The sequence below is a fragment of the Podarcis cretensis genome, assembly GCF_951804945.1.
Source record: "Podarcis cretensis genome assembly, chromosome: 8".
NCBI classification, from domain to species: Eukaryota; Metazoa; Chordata; class Lepidosauria; order Squamata; family Lacertidae; genus Podarcis; species Podarcis cretensis.
This window is the reverse complement of record NC_137177.1, coordinates 23,765,517-23,792,657: the sequence shown is the minus strand read 5'-3', so window position 1 is coordinate 23,792,657 and position 27,141 is coordinate 23,765,517. Positions and strand designations below refer to the sequence as shown.

The window sequence follows — 27,141 nt, the reverse complement described above, 5'->3', positions numbered from 1 at the left end:
CCAGTTTGGTGTCATCTGCAAATTTGATCAGGATGCCCTTGAGTCCATCATCCAAGTTGTTGATAAAGATGTTGAATAAGACTGGGCCCAAGACAGAACCCTGTGGCACCCTGCCATTGTTTCCTGACATTTATAAATGGGCCTGCTCAGGGAGACTGCAACCTACAGCTGCTTTCATCAACAGAAGTTGCATTTTTTTTGCTATTTTGTCACTGTCCTTTTCTTAACTATAGGAAAGTGTGCCCAACCACAGCAGCATATTTTAACACAGATTATTCATTGGCCCTGAGTCATAAGCAGAGTTCTGTTGACAGCATAGCATTGTCCTGCCTCCTGCTTCAACTCACTGTATCCCTTGAAAAGCCACCTCTAAGGTGTGGAGAAGCCGTCAGATGGGAAGAAAGTAGGTTAGCTGAAAGAGAACCCAGCCTGGCCTGCGTGAGCAAAAATGTGTTCTTTTCGGATCTCAAAGGAACACCAAACAAATGTTGATTACAACTAGCAGCTCCCAAGTGAACCCTAATTCCTCCCTTCTGCTCTACTGCTTTCCAAATTACAGTTCCAGTACTTTTTTGGACTCACATATAGGTACATGCTTACCTAAAATCTTTTGCATCAGCATCAATTCCATTTTGTACAGGCAATCCATTTGCCTTGTCCATTACGTCTCCCTCTTCCTTCAAATCACCTAATTTATCACCATCAAATGTGCCCTTATTTTTCTTGTCCCCTTTGTCATTGTCGTCACTCTCAGCATCCCTTGGCCCCTGTGTAAAATATAGCACTTCACAATGTCTTCTTTTTTAAAAAACAACAACAACCACACACCTCTGAATCAAGAAATTTTACAATTAGCATTTGACATCACCCTAAAATCTATTTCAGCTTTACTGCTGTTGCTTATTTTACTGTGCAATTTATAGCGGCATCTTTGATGCACTTAATCCCCACCCCTGAACACACGTTCATGTGAATGCAATTGTGCACACATAATGGAAACCCTGCTCAGCTGCCGCTCTGACTTTTGAGCTTTCTTCAGAACCTGTTTGCATATAAAAACCTAGAACTATCCTTTTCTTCAGGACAAAAGATACAATCTCAGGAGGCTGAATTTTGCACCTATCTGCACTTTTTCTGCATTCCTGCAGAATTGTGACATACAATCTTGATCTTAATAAGGTAAGTTACTCAGAGTTAATTCTGTTGAATAAACTGTCAGTGCCTATCATTAAAAAGCAACTGGACGTTCACTTCTGGGCCTAGCTACTCCGTTCACTTCCCGTCCCTTTAAAAAACTATCCTGTGTCAGCTTTGTATTTTGGGCATTTAGAATGTAATAGATTCCCAACTGTTCCAAAACTGTGATGATGTATTGGACATAACAGGAACAGACATAATGGTTTAGAGACAGTGACACCAGATATCATCCACTATACTTACAAATCCTCCTTTTCTGAGACAGGAATCCCCCGGGGATGAGCTCAGCACATACTCTACCATGCTAACTCCAAGTCCACCGCTTTCCGATCGTGGGGACAGCACTGAGTTAACCTCATTATTCACGTGAAAACCCTGGCCAGGTCTTCTCTGAACCATGATTGGTTGGGAAACAGAATGATCTGCAACAAAAACAAATGGCTATATTTATACGTATATCAGCAGCAAAATTGAAGGGGCTCAGCATTAGATTACTGTGCATCTTCAGATAATGTGCTTCCTAACTTCCTCTGAACAGCTTAAAAATAAGGCGAAAACAGGAGGGAGAGAACTACAGACTTCAAGAAATTGCAGAATTCAAACTAACATCTGGTAACTGATGAAGACGGCAGCCACAAGATCTGCCTTGCAATTACTCATGGGATACTATCTACATCTTTCTCCAGTAATTTTCATTCGTTCTCTCATGTTGCTCCCTTCCACAGAACCCGGGAAAACAGTGACAAAGAGAACTAGACCTGTCCTCAACTGTCCATTCCACATCCCCCACAAACACAGACAGATCAGCAAAGCCCTGCATTAAACAAATTTTAAACAGGAGAACCTTGCATATCTAACTGTACTGTACAACTGTTTAGAGATATTATTTACCTCTTTTCTAAAATGTTTCTACTATAGTGCTTTAAGAAGAGAGAAAAGAAAAGAGTAGAAAAACTTGTTCCAAATGATTTACGTGATGGTTTGAGGTACCTGATGTCCCCCAAGCGCTGTCTCTCCATTGATCACCCAAAAATATTCCTTTTGGTCCATCTTTGCTTGAATCATCAGACTCCCAAAACTTTTTACCTGGCAAAAGCTGCTGTAAAACAAAATGAGAAATATACCGTATGTTTAAAGGTTATCTTTTAAGAAATAACTAAGATATTAGTACAGGTGTTCCCCAAACATATGCGGGGGTTATGTTCCAGGCCCATGTATGCAGAAGCAAAAATTGTGTTAAGTGGGGAACACTCTCTAAACACCCTTTAAATGCTCTCTCTGCTGCTCTCTCTCCAATCCAGACCAAAAATACTGTATCCAAAAATATCCAGAAGAACTGAAGCTCTGGGGCTGGCTTGGGGCTGGCGGACACATGGGAAAACCAATTTGTGGAGTGAAAGAAGAGATCTAGCTCTGGAAAGGGGGCAAATGCATTATTATTCCGTCCTGTCCAGCACAATAATGGGGATCCTGGTTATAAAACCAACACATTAATAACCAGTTTCATTAAGCCATGATGGAAGCACCAGAGGAAGGAGAAAATGAGGTGGAGGCTTCTAGGTTCCACATAAGCAGCAAACTGGAAAACAGGGTCCAGAACTACACAGACTGTTGGGTGTGATCTAGTGGGGCTCTCCTTTGTTCTTAGGTTTAACAAGTCAGGAGCTGAACAATTGAACGGGAAAAACAAGTCCCCTTTCCCTCATGTTGTATAGACATGTGAGCCTGTAGGCAGGTTCTCTTTTCATTATTTCCATACATACATGATCCAGCACATATTAGAACCTTTCAAATAATAATTGACAAGTGGGATCTGCAGTAAAATGTTGCAATGTGAAGTGCTCCTGCTCAGTGTTCATGCTAGCCAGCGGTAGTCAGGCAGAGGGCCTTCTTGGTGGTGGCGCCCGCCCTGTGGAACGTCCTCACATCAGATGTCAGAAGACATCTGAAGGCAGCCCTGTTTAGGGAAGTTTTTAATGTTCGAAGTTCTATTCTGTTTTTAATGTTCTGTTGAAAACCGCCCTGAGTGGCTGGGGAAACCTAGCCAGATGGGTGGGATAGAAATAATAAAATTATATTATTATTATTAGTCTACAGGAAACTCCATTCCATCACCGAATCTGCTTCTCGATTTCCCTCCTCTAATACATATTCAGCATTCTGTGCCCACTTAGCATGATTAGTACACATGGTGCTGGGGTTGGGGGATTGACGGGGGATTATAAAGTTATTTTTCCCCCTCCAGCATGCTGATAGCCCTCTCTAGTGTCCCCAGTTGTCTTGTTTTGGCTACAACTCTATTGGCACCCTCTAGCTGATTTTGCTATTAGAAGGAAGTGAGATAGTATGAACTCCAGCTAAAAGATCTCCCTAGCCTCCCCACATCCATACCAGCCTAACTCAGGCCCTGTATACGCTCAGAACAAGAGTAAGTTACATGGGATGCTTATGCCTGGGAAACAGCTGTGGCAGAGTGAAGGGAGGCGTTGTCATGCCATAAACCAAGCATTTTACCAACTGCATAGCACCTTTCTATCACAACTACCACAATATATGTCAGAATGGTTTTCCTGTGTACGTTTAGCTGGTGATAAACAACACCAATTTGTAAATCTTTCTGAGAATGACTCTTCCATTGGCAAACATGGAGATTGCTGGCCCTGAGGTCCTGGCAGGTTTCTATTCCTTTTGCACAACACCAATACATCCTGAAAGTCTACCTCCCACACTCTACCATTAACCAGTTGCCTTTATTCATTATTTTTTATTTAACATCTTTATAAAGGGCAGAATCAAGCTTCACTTATTCTGCTCACAGTATGCCAAACTGAATCAGAGTCAATTAAAGCACTGACAATGCAGTCCTTGCGGTATTCTTGGGTTATGCAGTGTTTCAAAGGAAAGATACCGTTACCATGGCACATGGAGGGGCCAGAGTTTTACAAATCAAACCCAAGATCTGGCTTATTAAAAACAAAACACCTTCTGGTATTTTTCAAGGTGTGTTGAATTGCAGTAGCTTGGCTATTAAGGCTGTGAACCTGAATAAATATTCGCTCACTATCTTATTAAACCTTTCTTAGGCCTTGGGAACACTTTGCCTCCCTTCCTGGTCTCTCATATTTATTCCTTTCCCAGCTTATATATAAAACCAACTGTTTGTTGTGTTTAAAATTCATGCTTATATTTTATTTTTTAAATAAAAATTATATACTGCTTGACTGTAAAGTAAAAAACCTCAAACATTTTATTTTTTTCACTATTATTTGCCTAGCAATCTCTTTTCCAAGCTGACTAATTCAGATAGCATCATGAAAATAAACATTGGTATTGTTTGGTTTTTCAAAATAGATAAAACTATTTAGTCATTTAGTTAGGTGGCTGGAAACTTTATTCATTGCTTACAGGGTTGACAGCTTAGTTATTCAGTTCCCCAGCCAACCAGCTGCTCTTTTTCTGGTATTCTAAGTCATGAAGTAATCCAAGTCATCCGTTCTTAGGGTGAGATACTCTCTGCCAAACTATTTCCATGGCGAGATATCTATACCATGGAGTCAGCTGTTTGCTACAGGCCCAGACTTTTTGACAGTTCACTTGTTTCTTGGATGGAAAAGATTATCGGAGGGGCTACATAAATTTCAATGATACAAGGTGTTTGCATGCCATGATTAGCTTAAACTGCTGACTCTCAGGTGCTAAATTTTGCAGTATGACAACAAAGACATTCTTAGTGAGCAATTTCTATTTATGATTTTTCATTTCTATGAATTCAATCGAGAGGCAAGCTAGTAAGTCTGCCTCACTGTGAAATTTTGGACTGCCATTATCTGTACACTCACTCTATAATTATGTATGTGCAAAGCTCTTCAGTGCTGGCAAATGTAAAAGCTAGTACATTAGAAGGTTGCTGGATCATGCCATTTAGATCCTTTAAGGGGCAGAGGGGGGATCACGAACTGTGAGTCTGCCCTGTTCTCTCCCCCTACTCAATCAAAATTAATTCTCCAAATCTTCCATTGCAGCATATACCACTGTTTCCCGCCAAAGAACTACTTAATTTCCTGTTACTTATTTCACTGTCATCGTCAACATGAATCATATTCAGGGGCATACTAGCAACTACTTTAATTAGAGTGATTATATCCTTTATCCAATTATGAAGCAATTAAGTTAGCATACTTGGTTCTTAGACAAGCATTTTGCAAATCAGTCAGTGGATTTTCTTTAATATCAGCGTCAAGAATGGACAATGGAGGATTGTGTGGGCTTCATGAGCCATCTTTGAATATTCTATTCATATAATCTCCTGCTTTTTTGGTATTATTTCCGGAATAAAAACCCATATACATGTACTCTGCTTTCTGAGCCCCACAACCAAAAGTGGTCTCAAAAGTGGACTCATATATAGCGTAAGGATCTGTATTTTTCAAATGATCAACGGGGCTGTGATTGATTATCAGTTAAACATCTGGCTAGTTCAGATGGCAACCTTGAGCTAGGTTAAGAACTTCTGCCAACTTTATCCAGGGATAGTCCACATAAATATTGGCCTATTCCTACCTCTTTTTCTTAATGGTGACATGGACCATTCATAATGTAAGAATATTCTTCACAACTGTGAGTAGGGCAGTGAGGTGGGGAAAGTGCAGACAAACTAATTAGCTATTAACTTCATTCACTGCTCCTGCTCAGGCTGCACAGAAAAAGCATTTTGGTTCCTGAAATTCATTCTGATTGTGCAGATAAAATATAACCGGTAGAATTATACAGGATATGGTATTAGTGTGTGAAAACAAGTCAAGATCCAATGATCCCAAGGCATGCACCACAAAATGGCAGAGATGGCTTCACTTGGTTGCAAGTGGCCAATAATCAGATGCAAAATGTACCTGGCTAATTTTGAACACTGGTCTTAATTCATCCACCATGCAAATAAATATGGATTCACAGCATTTATTATTTGGAGAACACGTTTATCATGCTGAAGATCCCCAGTTCAATTCCTGACATTTCCAATTAAATGATCAGGTGATGGGTATGATCAGAGTAGCTCATACTGAGCTAGATGGAGAATTTTTTTTGACCTTACATAAGACAGCTTCCTGCATTCATTACTCAGGGTGGAACATCCCTAATGTCTTTCACAATCTTGGATGTTGTTGGACTGCAACTCCCTTCAGTCCCAGATTATTTGGCCATTGGACAGGGTTGACGGGAATTGTAGTTCTGCAACATCTGGGTAGCCAAAGTTGGGGAAGAATGGTCTACACTATACACTGCTGCTATTCAAGTGCTCATTTTTCATTTACACTGCAGCACCAAATGATCATCTCAAATCTCTGCAATATCCACCTCTCTTTCAAGAATCCGTTCTAAATCACAAACCCTGCTTTGTAGCAGTCATGGGTAAAAAAACAAAAAACAGACCTCCTACACAATTTAAGATAGCATAGATGTAGGTTGGGGGGGTGGGGAGAGAAAGCAAAACATATAGTACCTGGACATTATAGCACAGTGGTGCCCCGCAAGACGAATGCCTCGCAAGACGAAAAACTCGCTAGACGAAAGGGTTTTCCGTTTTTCGAGGTGCTTCGCAAGACGAATTTCCCTATGGGCTTGCTTCGCAAGACGAAAACGTCTTGCGGGTTTGCTTCCTTTTTCGTAAAACCGTTAATACCCGGGGAATCCGCGCTCCGCAAGACGAAAAAATCGCAAAACGAAGCAACTCGCGGAACGAATTAATTTCGTCTTGCGAGGCACCACTGTATACAGTACTGAGTTTTCCATCTCAAAAAATAACACGAGAGCACCTTCTATAGTTCCATCTCTGAAAAGACAAACAGGCCTGGGCCAGGGGAGTATCCAAGAGAAAATGGGACACTGTTTGGGCTTATCTGGGAGGAAATAAAGAAAGAGATGCAACAAAATATGTTCACTTACCTCTCCCATAGCTCTTCCTTCCAGAGCAAGTGCTTGAAAATCATGATTTAATTCATCCATAGATCGAACCTATCAAACATTGAAAGATGCAAGAAAAACAGGTGAAAGACGCGTTGTCAACATGGCCTATAAAACTAAAAGACAGAACAATTGTACACCAATTCTAAACAACATATAAGCAATTGCATATGACTTGCAGAACATAATTAGGTCTGTAAAGTAAACATATTTTGAAGGGGGGGGACACAAATGCATACCAGTATAACTAATAACAGCAGAACAAAAAAGCATATTTATATATTCAAGTTAATAAGAGAAAAGGAGGTTTAGCAGACACAAAGGAAATCAAATGGGAATTTTTGGACGTATAGCCAACCAAAACAGATTATATTAATAAAATTGAAAAAGAATAATCAAAGCCTTCCATAATTCTGCCCATTCTAAAGCAGCAACTAATGAAACATCCTCTACCAAGTTTTAGCTAGAAGAATTCAGCTATTAGTAATTCTCTTGAACCATCAGCAATGTGTGTATGTGGGCTGTCAGCCACTTAAGTACCAATGATAAAAAAGGTCAACCTGTATGTAGATGAACATTTCAATGCTACTGTCAAATTCATCCACATCAATTCCATCGCTGCTTTAGTTCACATCAAGCTATGATTTAATGTGCGAATGATCAGTGCCCTGGTATGCAGCTGAAGCATTCCCACGTAGCTCTTCACTTGGGAGGAAACAAACCAGAGGCTGACATTGGCATTATTCATTGTTTCCCCTCAAAGGAACTGTGATTGAGAAGTAAGACAACCTCAACCATGGTTTATTTGACCAAATCGGACTTGAGCTTCTATTAACATAGGGCTGGATTCAACTAAATAATTGCCCTTGCAGGAGTCATAAATCACACCAGTGCAACAGAGCTTTCCCTCTTCTCCCTGCACATGCACCCCCAAATAAGGTGGGATGTTGGACGAACTCCCCAGAACACTGTGGGTACAGATTCCTGGTATTCATCACTTTGCGTAAGATACCATTCTGGCTGTCATAGCTCCAAAAGGAAGTTAATACCGGGGGGGGGGGACCAAAAAGATCAAGGGACTATAACTACTCTCCTACAAGGAAAAGTTATGATATTTGGAGCTTTTTAGTTTAGAAAAAAGTGGGGCAGCAAACAGTCAAAAATAAGAGGCATTAAGTCAGGACCATCAAGAGTTCTGGAGTTATGGGACATATTCAGAAGCTACAGGATTTCCCCCTTAACCAATACGCTTTAAATTTGAAAGATATACTAGGCGATTATTATTTTTTTCTAAAGGGGGAAAGTATTCAATTCAGAGATCTGGCAACAGAGGAAGTTCAAATTATGGGATGAATTGCTCCTGAAGTCAGAGGACCATGCTTTTAGTACTTAGAGGCAATATGGTTATGCTGGAAGTAGGAATAAGAATAGCATATAGTCTTGTGCCATATTAGATCATGGTTCAAACTGCCTCCTTTTAAGTTTCTGTTCAAGTCAAAGACTGTCTTCTATAAGCAGCCATGTGCCACTTATTCCCAAGAGGACAATCAGCCTATTGTATTTATCTATGTAAAGCAAGCATGCCAACATATCTTCACCAAAAAGGACGCAAGGCCCATATGGCATAGATCAGGTGTCTGGGTTCAGAAAGATTTTTGAAGATGTGCACACTTGAGCAACGTGTTTAACCGTGAAAACACTGTGAAACACAGACACAGGCAGGGCCTCCTCTTTCAGCAGGTTCTGACAAATATGGTCATCGTGTCCCTTCCTTAGCCAAGCCAGGGATATTTCCTGCCTATGATTCACAAAGATGCATGTGATCACGAGTGACATATGAGGTTGAGTTCAAGGGGTTTACTATTTTGAAGGCATTCCATAGCTCTTGTCACAGTGCATTTTGGCAATATAAGATGATCAATTGTGAAGGTACAGCATGGAATGCAACACTATGGAATACGTAGTGTTTCATTGCTTCTCCAAGAAACCCAGAGAGATGCAACCGCAAAATTCTGTGGCTGCAATCTATACCTATTTACCTGGGAATAAGCCCCACTGAACTTACTTCTGAGTAGACATGTACAGCGAATCTTTTTTCTCCTTATGAGTGAAACAGTGAGTGTGAGTTTTTAACCACATCTTCACTGAACTTTGATAGAAGTGCCAGACACCAGATTAAGATTGCCCTGTAGGCTGCAAGTTGACCAACTCCAAACAGGAATGTTCAGGTTTACATATCAAGAGTCATTTACGTGGAACAATTTCTGTGTTTTGTTTTTCTATAGTACAGAAACAGTGCTGAAGTTGTTTAAAATATTTGGTTGTATGGCTTGGATCATGTAATGCAATTATGGGTTATGGAGCAACTTCTCTATGAGGAAAAGTTGCATTTGGAACTTTGGACTTTAGAGAAAAGGAGAGCAAGAGGTGGCATGGTAGTTTGTAAAATTATGCATGGTGTGGAGAAAGTGGATAGAGAAGTGTCTTTCTCTCATAAGATTAGATCTTTTGGACATCCAATGAAGCTGAATGTTGGAATATTTAGGACAGTTTAAAGGAAGCACCTATTCCTGCAGGTCACTCCCACAGGAGGTAGTGAAGGTAAGCAACTTGGGTGGCTTAAAGGAGAATAGATAAATTCAGGAAAGACAAGCCTATCAACAGCTACTAGCTGTTGAATGTCTTGGTTGCCCTCTTCTGCACATGTTCCAGCTTGTCAATATGCTTCTTGAACTGTGGCACCCAGAAGTGGACACAGTACTCCAGGTGTAGCCTCACCAGGGTTAAGTCAATATCTAGTCAAATTCTGTATTCTCTGCTGATGCCCCATACTTTCATGATTCTCATTTCCTGAACTTCCCTGGTATTTTGATGTCTATTGCAACAGTGTTTTTGTAGGTAACACAGAAGTTTATAATGCTCCAAAAACATACTACCACCAAAAACATACCTTATAAACTCACCATCCCAACACTTCACAAACATAGATCACATTACAAGTGTTCACTTCCAATAGCAAGGTTAACACATTTCAACAAACTGAGCTCCTGAGCAACAAACATTTACATTTAGGCAAACAATGCACAACATAAAGCTACTTTCCAGCCTGGCTCTCAACCTAGTTACAAAAAGTCATTCAGGAATGATAAGGGTGGTTTACTTTGAAGGGGAGAAGGAAGAACGTTATTAAAGGCAGCAGAATTCTCCTATGAGAGAACAGTTATGGTAGCTGAAGAGATTTTATGGTACGGTGTAATATCGGGCTGCCTTCCCCAACCTGGAGTCCTCCAGATGTTTTGGACTGCAACGCCCATTAGTCTCAGCCAACATAGGAGTTACTTGAAAACATCTGGTTGGCATCACATTGGGGACAGCTAATTTAAGCCATATTGTCCCATACACTAGACCAGGCTTTCTCAACCTTGGGTCCCCAGATGTTCTTTAATGACAACTCCCACCATCCCTGACTACTAGCCATGGTGGTTAGGAATGGCGTGAGTTGTAGTCCAACAGCATCTAGGAACCCAAGGTTGAGAAAGACTGCACTAGATTATGGTTCAAGCAGTTTCTTTTAATTTCCACATAGGTCTTCTATAGAAACGTAGTCTGTCAGTAACCAAGTCCTACAAGTTCCGGAACCTAAAGCAGCAACAACCAGCCTACTGTCTTTACAAATGTCAAGAATGCAGACAGATTAGTATCTTCCACAAGAGAAAGAGATCCTGCCAAACACACCCACACGCCCTGTGACAGGAATATCATCACTGGAGAGAATGATGCTCAAATAAGACCTGGGTGTTCAAATGATCAACTCTGATCCATATGATCCTGCTTGAGCACTAAGATCTTCATCAGAGCCCTTTCTCTGGGACCCTCCGCCTTGGCAATAAGCTGGGTGGCAATCAGGGGATGGCCAACTCAGTGGCAACATCCCACTCACAGAATGTCCTCCACAGACATCTCTTCATGGTAAGTCCCTTGTTCTGTTTTAAGTGCTAAATTAAAACCCATTTACTGCTCAGTGAAAGCGCCACCATTTTAGTTTTAATTCTTGAGGACTTTTCAAACAGGCCTCCTATTGAGTGCTTATCTGGTTTGTGTCTTTTTTACATCTGGATGCTGTTTCTACATCTTTTGTTACTGCTCTTTCATTTGATATTTTTATACAGTTTATTTACACTGTACTCTGGCTTCTTTATTTATTGTGTGGTGCTATGGAAATCATATTTACAAATATAAATCTTCAAAACAAAATACAATCCAAATTCTCCAGCAGGAAAGACAATAACCATCACAAATCATTTTGGAGTGCTCATTCTTTTGACAAACACAAAAAACACATTCTATTTTCCCTGTGGGGCACTTATTTCTCAAAACATAGCTCCACTTCACGTTTTATCATCAATGCTCAGGCCATCACCTGGCCAAAAAAATAGTGTTTTATTTTTCAGCAGTTTTCACAAATACTGTATGTGGGCATACTGAAGGCTTACTAAAAAGCTCCTCACTGGCTCAGGAACAGGGTATAGTGTTTTTTAAAAAGAAAAGTAATCATCTGAGCACTTATCAAGTTTAAGTGAATTTAGTGAGGGGAGATCATTTAGCTCAGAGGTGCGGAACTCGGGATTCATTAGAGATCCACTGCTGATTACGAGGATGCAAGTTAAGAGACAACTAAATATTTTTACGGATAGCTGTCCTTTTAAATTTGCCTTCAACCCCTTTACCCCCCCCCCCGAAAATAAGCATCATGCCACCCATATCATAAACACATTCAACCCACCCAGACAGGTCATAGGTTACACACAAATATGGACACACACACAAACACACAAGAGACAGCAACAGCAGGTAGCAGTAACTCTTCCCTTCCCTTCCTATACAGCCTTAAAAAATCCCTTTTATTTAGGAAGGAGCTGGCGGAGACTACAGATATTTATTGTACTCTCCAGCTTCCACTGCTTGTCAATGGATGATTCAGGTGACAATTTTATCCCCTATGCCATTTAGTCCGTGGGAGTGCCCAGAGGCTCACATAGTGCACACAAGGCTTGAGGCTTTTCTTGGGTGGCTGGGCAGATTTTTCTATTTGACTGCCAATTTTTAAGTCTCTCCTGGTTGCTGGGCAGAAAAGTTGGCTCAGCAACATTTATTTTAAAAGGCATTCCCCAGCTAATGAGTACAAAAGTCTACCAAGAAGCTGGAGAAGAGATGGATGCTTCAATGAAGTGTTTAAAGAGTGCATTTATCCCCACATGGGTAGGGGGGGAGGGGGAGGCACAAGCAGGTACAACACTGACATCTTGCCAACCCAGCACATTAATAAGGTTTACCAGTGCTGCTTTAAAAAGTTTCACCATTTTTCTAACTATGGAAACTAACAATAGTAGTGGGTTTGAAAAGACAAAGGGGGGGGGGAGAAGCACTGCCCTGCTGGTCCAACTAAGGCAGAAACAAGTCAACAAGCATAAGACAATTTGCAAATATATACACATTTTTATTTAAGAGATAGAGGAATTATCTTACTGCATTGTCCTATAAAATGAGGCTGAAGAGGCAACAGAATGAAAAATGCTCATGTACACAGATTTTAATAACATTCACTGCATGCAACTGTCACAGGCCTGCTTAGCTCATTTGTTCAGTTGTGAAATATTTAACTGTTTACCTGATGTTCAGCATGAATGTTATCCCCAGTAGGCCACCGATGTTTGCTGTTGTTATAGCTGCCTCCACCACTTCCGCCTCCCCCAAGCTGCTCACCATGCTGCCTCTGAAAGAAGTAATCCACCATTGCGTCGTCCTGGGAGCGGCCTGCAACCCCTATAGATCCAGGAACAGGGCTGGAGTGGGTCCCTGCTGCAAGGGCTTGATTTGCAGCTGGCTGTTGCTGAGCCTGGGACCCTGTTCCAGATGTCAAAACAACAGGCATGTTGGGATTAGCTGTATCTTGACTGTGCTGTTTCAGGTGGGGGCTGAAGGAGTCCTGCCAGAGCACTGCTTTTCTCTTCAAAACACACGCAACGCTCATTCCACCAATACCTAAGGAGAGACAGGTTCAAAATGCTTAAATCAGCCTGTTTCCTCCAGCCTCTAAAGCATGCACCAGCATAAGCTTAATAACCACATCCATGGCTCCTGATACCAAATCTCACCATGTCAGGCAAGATTTACCTCCTCAATTACTGTTCTCAAAAGCGTTTCACAGAAAGCATCTTTGGACCCAAAAACACACGCTCCAAAGCCAAATTATCCCGTACAACCGCTAACCTGAAATAAAATAAAGACAAAGGTGCCAACAGCACTTGAGGTCAAGCCAGGGGTTGTCAACTTGGTCCCTACCGCCCACTAGTGGGCGTTTCAGGATTCCAGGTGGGTGGTAGGGGGTTCTACACCAAGCTGAATCCTCCTTCCATCAAGCACTGGTGGGCGGTAAGGAAATTTTACCTTAAAGATGCATTAGTGGGTGGTAGGTAAAAAAAGGTTGATTACCCCTGGGTCAAGCCGATGGTGGGAGAGGGAGGGAACTGCACACAAAGCACCAGTAAAGGTATTGGTACAGATATACTTCATGATACATTTGCTTCATGTTACGTTTTTTCAGGCTGCGTCCCGCGGCGACCCGGAAGTACTGGAAAGGGTTACTTCCGGGTTTCACCGCTTGCGCATGCGCAAAATGACATCATGTGCATGCGCAGAAGCGGCAAATTGCAACCCACAAGTGCGCAGACGCGCCGCTGCAGGTTGCGTTCCTTTCATGTTGTGAACGGGCCTCCGGAACGGATCCCATTCGCAACCAGAGGTACCACTGTATTCCAACTGAAGAGCACAGGGCCAGCAAGGAGGTACTGCAGCCCAGTTTAAGCAGCATATACTCTTTTAGCATAAGGTTTCAGATTAAAAATACCTCAGGTAGCAAGACTTCTGAGGTGGGGGTGGGGGGAGCCTGTTAGAGACCTTGGAGAGGCCAGCACTGGAGCTGGCCAGCCTTCCCTGACCTAGTGCCTTCCACCTGTTGCTGACCTACAACTGGCATCATCCATAATTGTTGGCCACGCTGTCTGAGTCTGGTAGAAGTGTAGTCCAAAACATCTGAAGAGCACCAGGCTGCGGAAAGCTGGAGCAGACAGTACTGGGCTAGACCAGCCAATGATTTGACAAGATTACTTGATTTTTGTGCAGTAATTTTTTTATTTTTAGAAAAGTATTCCCACTCACAGATAAGGCTGGTGCCAAGCTTTACTTTCCCAGGCCTTTGGGCAAATTGCTGGCCACTGAGTTTATTATGAGTTTAACGTTCTACTCAACTTTTATCACAGCCAAATATGACTTTAATTAATTGTGGCTGTAAAACACTTTGGGATTCCTTTTGTATTGATGAGACGCTCAAAATATTTTAAACAAAACAAAACTATATAATGGATGGATGCAATGCCACTGAAATCTAAAGCTTTTCAAGTGGCTGTTCCTAGGAAGCACACAGCTCCTTAGGCATGCTAAAATTAGTATGTCCACATTCGCATGTAATGGTAAGGTGAAGATACTGGCTTAATAAATCATACTGTGCAAGTCACCTGATCACTCCCATTTCCCCTTCTCTAGCACAAGCGGGTAAACAAACCAGCATGGGAATAGCTTAATGTTACACCAGAAACAAGGATGTTTCACTCTAACAAACCACAATCCGTAAATCAACTACAAAACATGGTTTAAGTCTGATTAGCAATTGTAGTTTCTTAAAGTCATCCCAGATTCAGATAGTAATGCTAAGCTATCCCCTTTCTGATTTGTTCATGCACTCTAGCCAGAGGAAGAGCAAAGTGGGAGCTATTGGGCCGCACACAAACAACTGTTTGTTAAGAGCTTGGCCCAAGTTTACACTTTTCAGTGATTTCCCCCCCACCCATATGATCTAAACAATGTAAGAGGAGTGTGTGTGTCACGTTTTAAGAACACTTACAAAAATCACAGTTTGCTTTATTTGCATTTCCTAATCAAGTGTTTCAATTCAAATACTTTTTGTCACTGGGAAAATATTTCTGAGATATTTATACAGCACATAAAGTTAGCATGTCATACTTTTTTGGTTTTGTGTACCAAGCGTAAGCCAGATAAACATCCTAAATTATATCTAAATTGCTTCAGAGTGGTGGTTTCAACTCATCAGAAGATAGCAGCATCTGTTCATTTGAACAGAAGGTGGCTAGTCAATAGTGCTTTTTAGATATTCAGTGTCACATGATTGTAACCATGTAAAGCATGCCAAATGGTGCCACACACAATCTTTCCAAGGGCTATTCATGCATTGAGGGCATGTCTGCAGCAGAACAGCCTACCAAATGCGTATCAACTGTCCATGAGCTGAAACCCTGAGCGCTCCAACACCATCACAAAGCTTGGTTCAAAGAATAACCCTTTCAGAGCAATTGCTTAATGACAGTAGGAACCTTTCAAACTGGAAAACACACCAGCTCATGTGCATTTGGATAACTGCATGAAATTGTTCCTTAAACAACACAGAAAGGAAGGTTCATACCCCATTTAAACAAGCCATAGTTTACTGTTGCATCCACACTTTTTTGTTTTAACTATAGTTAGTGAAAACAAGCCAGGATCCAACTAGACTGCGGCTTGTTAACCATCTAGACCAGGGTGGCCCAATAGGAGCTCCTCAAGGCCCTTGCTAAGTACCGAAGCTGCAGGGAACTAGAAGGGACTACATGAAAGCTTTGCGCTGGTTTGCTCATGACCACCGCAAGCCACCCATCCCAGCTGCAGCTGAGAATCCTCCTCAGGGGCAGGATGAGAATTGGGACAGGGAGAAGAAAAGAAAGGAGCAAGAGGCAGTTTCTCCAGTCATGCCAGCATTGTCTTCCTTGTAGGAGGGAGGGGTAGGCATTTGCAGGGAATCCCTAACTTGGCCTAGAGAGTGTAAGTGCACACACAGGTTAGTGTAGGTTGAATATTTTGGCAACTGCAATGCTGGGAGCAGGAGAAAGGAGAGAAGGTGGAAAGGGCAAAAAAAAAAGTTGAGTGGGACTTCACTAATCTGCCCAGCAGCTGTAGCAGGTTGCTTGTTTGCATGCGCTTTTCCTCTTTCTTCTCCATCCCTGACGGATCTTTTGGGTCTCTTATTTTTATAAGAATGGCTCTGATCTGTTTAATAAATAGGTAAATAAAATCTACTGATTATGTAATTAATTATAAATATTTAATTAAATATATTAATTGTATATATTGAATAATATCAACACTATTGCTAGCACTTTAATTTATGATATAGAAATTTAATTCAGTGTGTGGCTCCAGATTCTGTATCAAAGTACTCCTGCGCCCCACTTCGTTCAAGAGGATGGACCACCCTGATCTAGACTTTCTACAAACCACTGTTCCCAGGGTTCAGACAAAATGGGGAACTGCACTTTGTTTAAAAGCAGAAGTAGTGGCTTCTAAACTTTTTACATCTCCAAAAGGAGAGGCTATGGCAGGGGTCAGTAACCTTTTTCAGTCGTGTGGTGGGCCAGACTGTATTTTGGAAAGAAAAAAATGAATTCCTATGCCCCACAAATAACCCAGAGATGCATTTTAAATATAAGGACACATTCTACTCATGTAAAAACATGTTGATTCCCGGACCTTCCACAGGCCAGATCGATAAGGCGATTGGGCCGCATCCGGCCCCCGGAACTTAGGTTGCCTACCCCTGGGCTAGGGGAAAAAACAATCCCAATGCTCATTCAGATAGTGAGAAACCATTAAATTTGAATTGGGCCAGGTCTCCTCTGTGGAATCAGTTCACACATTTAATCTGCAAATCAAATACCAAGCAATGTAATTGAGAGATTAAGTGACCTCTATGCTCATGTGAACTGATCCCAAGGCCATGTTTCCAATTACTTATTGTATTCCATTGAAAGCAGGAGCACTCATCTTCAAGTAAATGGTAAGGTACCTTGGCAAATTTGACAATCTTATCCTCTGGCGTGCAAAAAGAGGAAGATGGGTGAGTGGGAAATGTCATGGGGGGGACCACATGGCAGGAAACTTTCCATTACAACTGAAGTGGGTCACTATGCTTGTTGGGTATACCAAAGTTTGATGCGGAATAGCTTGTTCGTGCACATGAAAAGTGGTAAATACATATATGTGAAGCAGTACTTAATTTTAAAAATGTGTTAGGATTAAAACCCCACTTTCAAACTTATTTACTTGAAGGAAAGTCTCAATACAGCAAACTGCCCCAGTAAGTGTGCTCTGGGTTGCATCAAAAACCAAACTGTATTCTGATACAGAACTTAAAAGATTTCTGGTTTGGTTACCCATAAGTAACAAGTATCTTACTCTGTAACAAAATGAGGGCAGATGGGAATCTTTATTCAAATAAAATTACTTCAGCCTTCTTCTAGTACGTACTATAATTAAGTACAACACAAACAGAATATTCTAAAAACAACTATAATCAATGGGCTTCTCCCCACTTTGGTTCCTTCTAAATATGGAAACATTGACAGAAAATATAAACAAGTAATCTTCCATTCATAGTTGTTTATTGCCCACTTTTCTCCTTTAACAACAAGAATTATTATTTGCCAAGCCTTTTTAAAGAAAAGCAATATTTAAAAAACTATACCCTGTCTTTCCATTTTTCCATTTTCAAAATCTGCACAGTAGTTTAACAGAAATAAAAAGCACACTTAGCAGCATAACAAAATCATTAAGGTGGCAGCAAAAAGAAAGTAAGTTATTAAAAGCCATTGGACAATTATACACAACTGAAACGTTCTCTGAAACAATCATGCCTAATCTGCCATCTGCACTGTACTAGCAATAGCACCAGTGGGAGTGTCCACAAAGCAGGCACCACCACTGAAAGCCCACATCTCCTTTAGACACCTTGTAGGAATGTGGGGAGGATTATTTTTTTCCAAATGGAAAAATGTGGCAGATGTTCAACTGTTGTAATGTTCTGCAGAAATGTATTCATTTATTACATTAGTAATAAATTTTCTGAATCAATGCAAGTCAAATTGGGGGGCTGGGGAAGATACAAAACTTATCAGGTCTAAAATAAAAACTTGCAATTGACTTTTCCTGCCCTGATGACTAGTCCAAAGAAACACACAAGTAATTGAAGATACAGTTTAAGAACCCCTGTATTTCACTATTTTAGTCAGTGAAAATAGCAAACCAGATTTTTTCAGTGAGTGACTGCCCATGCAGACAGCTTTAAGAACAAGTGGGGGGGGGGGGAGAGAGATTGCACAAAGCAAGCTTTATGCTCACTAAGCAATATCTAACACTAGTCATACATACTAGTCATATTTACTGAAATTAATGGAATCAAGTAACTTAAACCCATTGATTTCAATTGATCTATTCTGAATACAAGTTTTTTGGCTATTGCCCACTGGCTGTAACAAAAGATAAAAGGAAAGATAAATGGCTAGAAATGGGCTGGAATAGCCCATGTCATCTCATCACTCAATTTTTTAAAATGTGATTTTAACACCGGGAATTTAATGTGTATTTCCAGCATTACAGAAGCAAAACTATGCCTAAAACACCATGCCCAGGCTTGAAGCAACACTATGCCCAATATACCATGTCCAGGCTTGAAGCAACAGTTCCTCAGTCCAGTACTTTGTGCTCATGTTCAAGAAGTAATTTATTTGAAGCATTTTTATTCCGCTCTTCCACCGAAAGAGGCTCCCAGAGCAGCTTACAAAGTTTAGAAATGTGTCAGTTACACTACACTACACTTCCTCCTGCTCCCTTACAGAACTGAGAGCTGGTGTGATGTAGTTGTTAGAACAGAAGATTAAGACTACACACCCACTAAGCCATCAACATCATTGGATGAATCTTAGGGTAGGCACAGTCCATTCTGGCATAGCCAAACGCACAGGGTTGTTGCGGAAGATAATACCCATGACAGTGAAAGAGAACTGTATAGTGAGGAAAATGTGATAAAAAAAATTAAGAACTGTCACTTTCTTTTCAAATCTCAGCACTGTTAAGGTACATTTGTACAACATCCTATGTAGGCACAGGACCACCAACGAATGCTAAATCTAGCATCTAGCATACGCAAGGAAATCCCTAAATTGAAATACACATTTTTCAAAAGGCACAGGGGGAACAGCATGCTGGGAAGTTTAAGTTTAAAACTAAAGTATTTTTATATCACTTCATGCAAACAGAGGACTCTTACACTAGGGATTCCCAAACTCTAATTACCAAGCTCCACACCACTCTTATCTGCTCACTGCACACCTGAGGGATAGAACCCACACTTTGCAGCACAGTCTGTTCATTCAGCCACGATCCCTCTGCTCCCTAACACTACAACAGAATGTCCTATCAATGTACTTTCAGTCAAGCTTCCGGTACTGCAGAGAGAACAAGACAGCTGCAGTGCCACAGAATCAGTAATCTGGAAAGGCCTAAAGACCACCTAAGGCAACCCAATTGTCCAAAGCAGCCTACTCTCTCAGTGTGAACCCACACCACATGAACACCCCATGCCCACAAGAGGAAGTTCTACAAAAGGCGACTCTCTCCATTTCTCATCTGCCCAAAAAAGGTTGACACCAGACCCCCACTTTGAAAGCCCTGATCTACAAAGAACCTTTCAAACCATAAAGGGTGGTTCAATTCACATGACCACCACAGCTTATTTCCCCCTCATTTGAATCCCAAGTTTTGTTATCAGCTTCCTATGATAGCTGCTAATTTACAAACAAAAAGGCAGCCTGTGGCCCTTATCAAACATGCACCCTTCAACATAGACTATATCCACGTTACCAAAAAAGAAAGAAAACATTTTTTTTGTCGTCCTTACTACAGATTGGTAAAAGGAATCACAATGTGTAACTTTCTCTTTTATATAAACTAGAAACAAACTTTAAAACAATTTAATAAAACTGATATAACATGGCATAACAAATACAACTGAATTGCTACATAGAAACTAGCCTTCCAGGGTTAATACCGGGGAAGGAATTAAAAATTGTAATCCAGAAGGTAAATTGCTATCCCCATATTATATTTTTAAGCCATCAAATCCTCCTTTTTCTAGGAAAATTTTCTCTTTGCGTTTGAAGTTTGTTGCCTACAAATTCCAAGACCACAGCCCAACACAAGAATTAAGCACACTAAAAACTTATTTATTTCAGTGAACTGAAGGAGCATTAATTCTGGGCCATGACATAAAGTTGTGATCCTATGTACATTTACTTGGGAGTAAGTGGTTGGACTCACTTCTGAGTAAAGATGCAAAGGATCAAACTGTACATTCAGTTCTTTGTTATGGTTCTTACATGATCAGGCATGCCCCTCTCCGATAAATAAAAGTCTTTAAATTGATAATGTTTTCCATGGGGTTCATATGATAACAAAGGGCTACCCCTTCCTCTTCCGTAACTTTGTTTCACTTCAGAGTGGCTTCACCAAGAACTAACTTGAAGCTAGAAGGGCCAAGGCCCTAAGAGGGGAGAGAAGCCAGCCTTTCATTGTTGCTCACTTACAGATAAACGCACAAGCTATATGTATAAAAAAAGAGACAAACCAGGAAATCCATTACTGCATGTATGCTTTATGCCCCTTTCATCGGACAAAAACAAAAACAGAAACCCCTATACCACCATGCTCACCCTGAAAAAAACAAACACAAGGGTCCCAAAACAAGCCCAACTAGCTACTACAAAGAAACACGAGCTCCAGAGGTATTAACTCACTGTGGGCCAGGGAAGATAAACACCCTCCACCCCCCATTGTATAACATCCAACACACCATCCACTCCCCCCAACCGGACACTAAGAAGCTCCCCCCATACAATGTATACATACCTACCCACCCAACCCTGTACACCAGTGGCAGACAAAGTTTAAGTCACGTACACCATTTCCTGTATGCCCTGCTCGCGGACGATTTTAATTAGGCATCACCTACGGACGTTTGAAAATCCTAATTACCTCTCCCTGTTTAATCACTTTTCCCCACCTCCCTCCCCCAAAGTACTCCCCCTTTTATCCCCCACATCGCTTCAGTTCAATCCTGCACCATGAAATCAGCCACCCCCGACCACCAAACCACCACCCCCCCCCAAAAAAATGAAGCATATTAATCACTCTGGCTGCTTGGAAAGACTATTTTAAGCCGAAGTAAACTCTCTTCCCCGCCTCTCCTCCCCCCCCCAAAGAAAAGGAAGGAGGGGAGGGAGAGAATGAGAGAACAAAACCACCCCAGGGGATGGTATAAGCTGCTGCTTCTTTTTTTAAGGTGGGGGCTTTTTCCGGGAAGGGGGGGCTATACAGTTTAAAGGGGGGGGCGTCCCGGGCCCCTCGATCCGCCCCCCCCATCGGTCCTTCCTCTCTCCCTCCCCCCCTCCCCTCCTGGAACAACAATAGAGGCCTTGCTTGGACTCGAAAATATGTACCAGGAACAAGCGCGAGGAAGAGCCTCGGCGATAATGCCCGCCCAGGGCCGCCTTTCGGAAGGGCCTCGCCGCCTCGGCCTAACCCCTAGCCCCAATACGGCTCTACCATCGGGCTGCCTGGGGTGCCGAGTCCCGTTTCGGCCCACTCCGGTCCGGATACTCACGGGCGGAACGGTAGGATGAAGATGGATCTCAAAGGCCCCCCCCTCCCCCCGGCCTCTAGCTCCGGCTGCCGCTCCCCCTGCCTTTCACTCCAACAACATGGCGGCCCACTGGGGACTCGGGGCGGCGCGCTGCATCATGGGAAGGGTAGGCTCCGCGAGCCTGGCCGCCGCCGCCGCCGCCGCTGGCTTGCAAGGAAGCTCAAGCCGCGAGCTCCAGAGGCGCGCGGGGCTTTGTTGTGGCCTCGCGCGCACACGCACACGCCTCAAGGCGGAGGGACCCAGCATAGAAGTAAAAGGGAAAGCGGGGTGCTTGGGATTGGCTTTAAAAAAATAAAAACAAAAACACCTGAGCCTTTAGAACTGAGGATGAGAGAGTTATGATACACAGTATATAGAAATATATATAGATGCACATCATTATTGCTAATATAGAACGTGAACGGTGTGGGGGCCCCCACCTCAAAAAAGCACCCTCTCCCTTTTATACATGCTGCTTAACCGTAAAAGCCCCTTGGCAACCAAGTCCTCAAGTCAAATGCCCCTTATCCCACCCCCAAAAGAGGATGTCAACAACTCCCCACTTCTTCCTGCTACTGTGCCTGAAATGGGGTGTGACAGACAGAAATTCAACAGGTGAAGTTTTCTGTTCTTCTGCCGCTGCTACAGCTACACAGTCGTGTTCACATTGGGCAGAAATTAATTCCACTGCAAAACAAAATGAGTTACGCTCAACTAGACTTTGCTCCTTTGGAAAGATTACACGCCAACAACAGTTGCTGCTCTACTGCCATCTGTAACAGAATCATGGACTTATAGAACTGTAGAATTTCAGACTTGGAAGGGACTCCAAGGATCATCTAGTCCAGCCCCCTGCGATGCAGGAATCTCAGCTAGATCATACATGGCAGATGGCCATCCAACCTCTGCTTAGAAACCTCCAAGGAAGGAGAGTCCATCACTTCTCGTGGGAGTCTGTTCTACTGCCAAACAGCTCTTACTGTCAGAAGCTCCCCCCAATATTTAGCTGGAATCTCCTTTCTTGTAACTTGAATTCATTACTACGGGTCCTAGCCACTGGAGCAGGAGAAAACAAGCTTGCTCCGCCTTTTTTCCAAGCTAAACACGCCCAACTCCCTCAACCGTTCCTCATAAGGCTTGGTTGGTTTCCAGATCCTTGATCATCTTGGTCGCCCTCCTTGGCACATGTTCCAGCTTGTCATTAAGGTAAAGGTAAAGGGACCCCTGACCATTAGGTCCAGTCGTGGCCGACTCTGGGGTTGCGACGCTTATCTCACTTTATTGGCTGAGGGAGCCGGCGTACAGCTTCTGGGTCATGTGGCCAGCATGACTAAGCAGCTTCTGGCGAACCAGAGCAGCACATGGATACACCGTTTACCTTCCCACCAGAGCGGTACCTATTTATCTACTTGCATTTTGTCGTGCTTTTGAACTGCTAGGTTGGCAGGAGCAGGGACTGAGCAACGGGAGCTCACCCCGTCGCTGGGATTCGAACCACTGACCTTCTGATTGGCAAGTCCTAGGCTCTGTGGTTTAACCCACAGCGCCACCCGCGCCCCTAGCTTGTCATTAGCCTTCTTAAATTGTGGTGCCCCAAACTGGACACAGTACTCCAGTGTGGTTTAACCACGGCAGAAAATAGCAGTACCAGGACTTCTCTTGATTGGGACGCTATAGTTCTGTAACCTACTCCCTGCCAATATGCACACCATTCACATGTTCAATAGGCCAGGTTTTCCATCTGCATGTGCGGATCCTGCCTGGCTTTCTACTGGTGTGTCCTAACTTTGCTTAGCTGCTGCTCCTTTGTTCAGTAAGCAAACCGGTCTAACCTGTCCTCCTCTCACCTCTTGTGCTGGAAAGGCTTTGTCAGCTTCAATGGTAGACATTTAAGCAGATACAGAATGAGCATCTGCAAGTAGGTTAAAAAAAAATCCCAACAGACTCCCATCCTTTCCTGGTGGAACAGATGCAAAATACACATCCAGATTATCTTCAGCACCCTCTGGCAATTAAAGTAAACTTCTCATTTCAAAGTCACATTTAGAAGACAATACACGATGCACACTTACTTTGGAATGAGCCTCAATGAGCTTAATGGGCTTAAACAAACATTCAGAATAAACATGCAGAACGTAAAGACGGAACCACTGTTTTCTCTTTTAAGGTGCAATTTAGATCAGCGTATTCAAACTATTGTTGACCCACTACAATATTTGCACTCTCAAGCCCAGAGCAACCAGGATTTCCCCAGTCTAAGGGACAAAGGCCTTAGCTTACTGGCAGAGCATCTGCTTTGCATGGTAGCAGGTTCAATCCCCAGGGTCTCTAGCTGCTGGGTGAGAGTCCTGTCTGAAATCCTGGAGAGCCGCTGCCAGTCAGTGCAGACAATACTGAACTAGATGGAGCAATGCTCCGACTGAGTGTAAGGCAACTTCCTACAGTCAGCAAACGAACCTCTGCATAGCGAGTTGATCAGACTCACTTCAAAAAAAAATGCATGTTTTGTTGTACTCTAACGCACAAGCACGTGTTCCCTCCCATCCCAAGGATCATTTTAAGACAGTTACAGATAGGTAGCCGTGTTGGTCTGCCATAATCAAAACAAAACAAAATTCCTTCCAGTAGCACCTTAAATCTTAGTTGGTCTTTAAGGTGCTACTGGAAGGAATTTTTTTTCATTTTAAGACAATCACTGTTGTCACTTGTGCAAGATATTGGCTACTTTATTCATAAAAGTCGAGCACCAGATTTAAACAAAAGAGGGTCCCCACCGGAAATGTATTCCTACAGGTCCAAACGGCAATCATTGTAGACTACAGCTCCCATCACGTAATCCTTTTACCGGATATGAATAATTGCGCTGCCTCGGTGCATTCTGGGACTTGTAGTTCCTGTGATTATAAACCGCGGTTAAAGGAACAGTCGCTTTGAAATCGGAGTTCACACAAAGCAATACTAAGACAATTGCCGCGTTACTGCGCGTGTCTGTTCAGAAGGAAGTCCCACTGAGTTCAATGGGGCTTACTCCCTGGTGCATGAGTATGTAGGATTGCAATTTAAAGCGAATTACAGAAATGATTCCTGGCTGATTTCCTCTGCAAACACAACAATTGCATTTTTATCATTGTTTAATTATCCAAGGTTTTACACATTTTTTAAATGAAAAAGTACATTTTCTTCTTGAAATAAAAGATCAAGGAACTGAAATATTTCCCTCTGAATATGGGAAGTAATGAAATAATTTATACTGAGCGGTCAGGTGAAGAAATAAAAGTGTTTCTGCACACCAGGGTCATTGATAGATTGGTATATGCTGTATTGCTGTTGCTCAATACTGTATATGTTGTTTGAAAAAAAAATTAATACTGTGTTTTAATGTTGGGGCATTGACTGAGAGGCCAGCAAACTCTAGAACAGCTTAAGCATTTTTGTTAGTTTGTTTGCTGGACTTTGAGAAGCCACATTCCCCAAAATTATTTCAGAAAATTCTCTCTCTGTGTGTGTGCATAATGCATTAGCCAACAGTTACGTAATAATACAATAATTCCTCTAAGCATTTCAAATTATTAATATATAGTTATGAGGTCTCCTGGATTGCATCCTGTTTTGTGCTTCATCAGAACAAAATGGACAATTTCTCAAATATTGTCACTCATTGTTTATTGCATTATATATTTCTTAAGATGAACAAAGATTAACACAGATCTGAAAAGTCAAAGAAGAGGATCTACAGCTGCCATTGTGAGAGATTCTCCATTTTGCTCTGATGAAGCATAGAACAGGATGCAGTGCAGGAGCTGTCATAACAACAGAATAATTTGGGGTTTGGAGATAAAGGTTGTGATTGTTAGACTACAGTGGTTAACACTCTCTCTCTCTCTCTCTCTCTCTCTCTCTCTCATTTTACATGCAGTCTTGCTTTTCCTACATATAAATAATTTCCATGCCATTTTCATTATTTCTACAGTCCTTGTGATCTTGTCTGTTGTTCCTTATACTTTTGAAGACCTTCTCCTTTGTGTTGGTTAGACTACAGCTCCTATCGCCCCTAACCATTGGCCAAACTGAATGAGGAGTTAGAAGTCCAGCAACATCTGTGGGGCCAAAGTTGAAGAACGCCATTCCGCCACATAGCTATGGCTGCTCCCACAAGGACCATGGCTTGGAGGTCAAGTTGTGCTACCTATTAGGCACCTAAAGAACATAGGTATAACTCTCCAGGCTCTCAGGGAAAACTTTGGCCACTTTTCAAAACACAACTGATGTCAGGATTTTCCTGGAACTGACTCATTTGTCATTCCTATTGTGTTGAACTGTATGGTTAGATGTTTGAAAATATGAATAACAATGGTGTCTGTGTGGTGTAGTGGTTAAAGTTTCTGACTAGCACCTGAGAGACCAGTGCTAGTAATCCCCACTCAGCCTTAAAGTTCACTGGGTGGCCTTAAGCCAGCCACATCACTCTCAGCCTAACCTACCGCTGACAGCGCGACCCCGGTGGGGTGCCATCGCAACACACCCCCAGGACGTGTGTCACACACCCCTGGACACGCACCAGCCACGCCCCTGCCTTCTCTCTGCCCCCCAGTGCCAGAGCATGAAGCTCCACCACTGAACCTACCTCAGGGCTGTTGTGAGGATAAAATGGGGAGGAAGACAACCATGAATGTCACCGTGAGCTCCTTGGTGGAAATGTTGGATAAAAAAATGTGAAGAATACTAATATAGTGGTACCTCTGGTGGCGAATGGGATCCGTTCCGGACGCCCATTCACAATATGAGCAGAACACAACCCGCAACTGCACGTCTGCGGGTCACGATTCGCTGCTTCCGCGCATGTGCGTGACATCATTTTGAGCATCTGCATGTCTGTGAGCGGCGAAACCCGGAAGTAACCCTGTCCGGTACTTCTGGGTCGCAGCGGGACGCAACCTGAAAATGCTCAACCTGAAGCAAATGTAACATGAGGTATGACTGTAATTTTGAACAATTCAGTACAAAGGTAACTTTTATGTTTATTGCTTCATCCATTTTTGCCTCTGGCCTTGCCCACAACTTGCATGTGGCCCCTGCGAGGTTGCCTAAGAGGGAGTATGGCCCTCAGTCTGGGCGGAAAGTTCATCAACCCTGCCCTATAGATCTCACTGCAGTAACTGAGGCACAAATGGCAGATATGGGCTTGGTGCTGTGTTCTTGTCTTTGCTGCGACTGTATTGTATGATAAATATTTTGTAGGTGTGAGTGTGTGTGAGAGAGAGAGTGTAGACAAAGCTACTGCCTTGTATCAGCGGATAGAATTGGCCAAGGCCATTTTTGGCTTCCAAGTGCAGTAGGTCCAGAAGCACCGCGAGAGGAACTTTTTA

At 42.4% G+C, this 27,141-nt stretch overlaps 1 protein-coding gene and 1 long non-coding RNA gene across 8 annotated transcripts in view; both read right to left on the bottom strand.

Annotated features, from left to right (window-relative positions):
* The window catches only part of PUM1 (pumilio RNA binding family member 1), a 48,390-nt gene extending 26,506 nt beyond the window's left edge, over nucleotides 1-21,884 (bottom strand). For 5 of the 7 annotated variants that reach the window (XM_079985904.1, XM_079985907.1, XM_079985908.1 and 2 more), the window contains exons 1-6: nucleotides 21,758-21,884; nucleotides 12,824-13,197; nucleotides 7,138-7,206; nucleotides 2,188-2,296; nucleotides 1,441-1,619; nucleotides 601-767 (exon numbers count right to left, since the gene is read on the bottom strand). In XM_079985904.1, coding sequence (XP_079842030.1) covers nucleotides 601-767; nucleotides 1,441-1,619; nucleotides 2,188-2,296; nucleotides 7,138-7,206; nucleotides 12,824-13,186 — 887 coding nt within the window. In that variant the 5' untranslated portion in view covers nucleotides 13,187-13,197; nucleotides 21,758-21,884. Of the gene's footprint in view, nucleotides 1-600; nucleotides 768-1,440; nucleotides 1,620-2,187; nucleotides 2,297-7,137; nucleotides 7,207-12,823; nucleotides 13,198-21,593; nucleotides 21,736-21,757 lie in introns of those variants that run through there. The other 2 variants (XM_079985906.1, XM_079985905.1) reach the window with 2 other exon arrangements.
* A 4,186-nt stretch (nucleotides 21,885-26,070) lies between these two features.
* LOC307221853 lies at nucleotides 26,071-26,936 on the bottom strand. The gene is made up of 3 exons (XR_013841570.1): nucleotides 26,767-26,936; nucleotides 26,388-26,512; nucleotides 26,071-26,195 (listed from the first exon to the last, which is right to left on the bottom strand). It is a non-coding gene; the product is annotated as an uncharacterized lncRNA (long non-coding RNA).
* Between the last annotated feature and the right edge of the window lie 205 nt (nucleotides 26,937-27,141).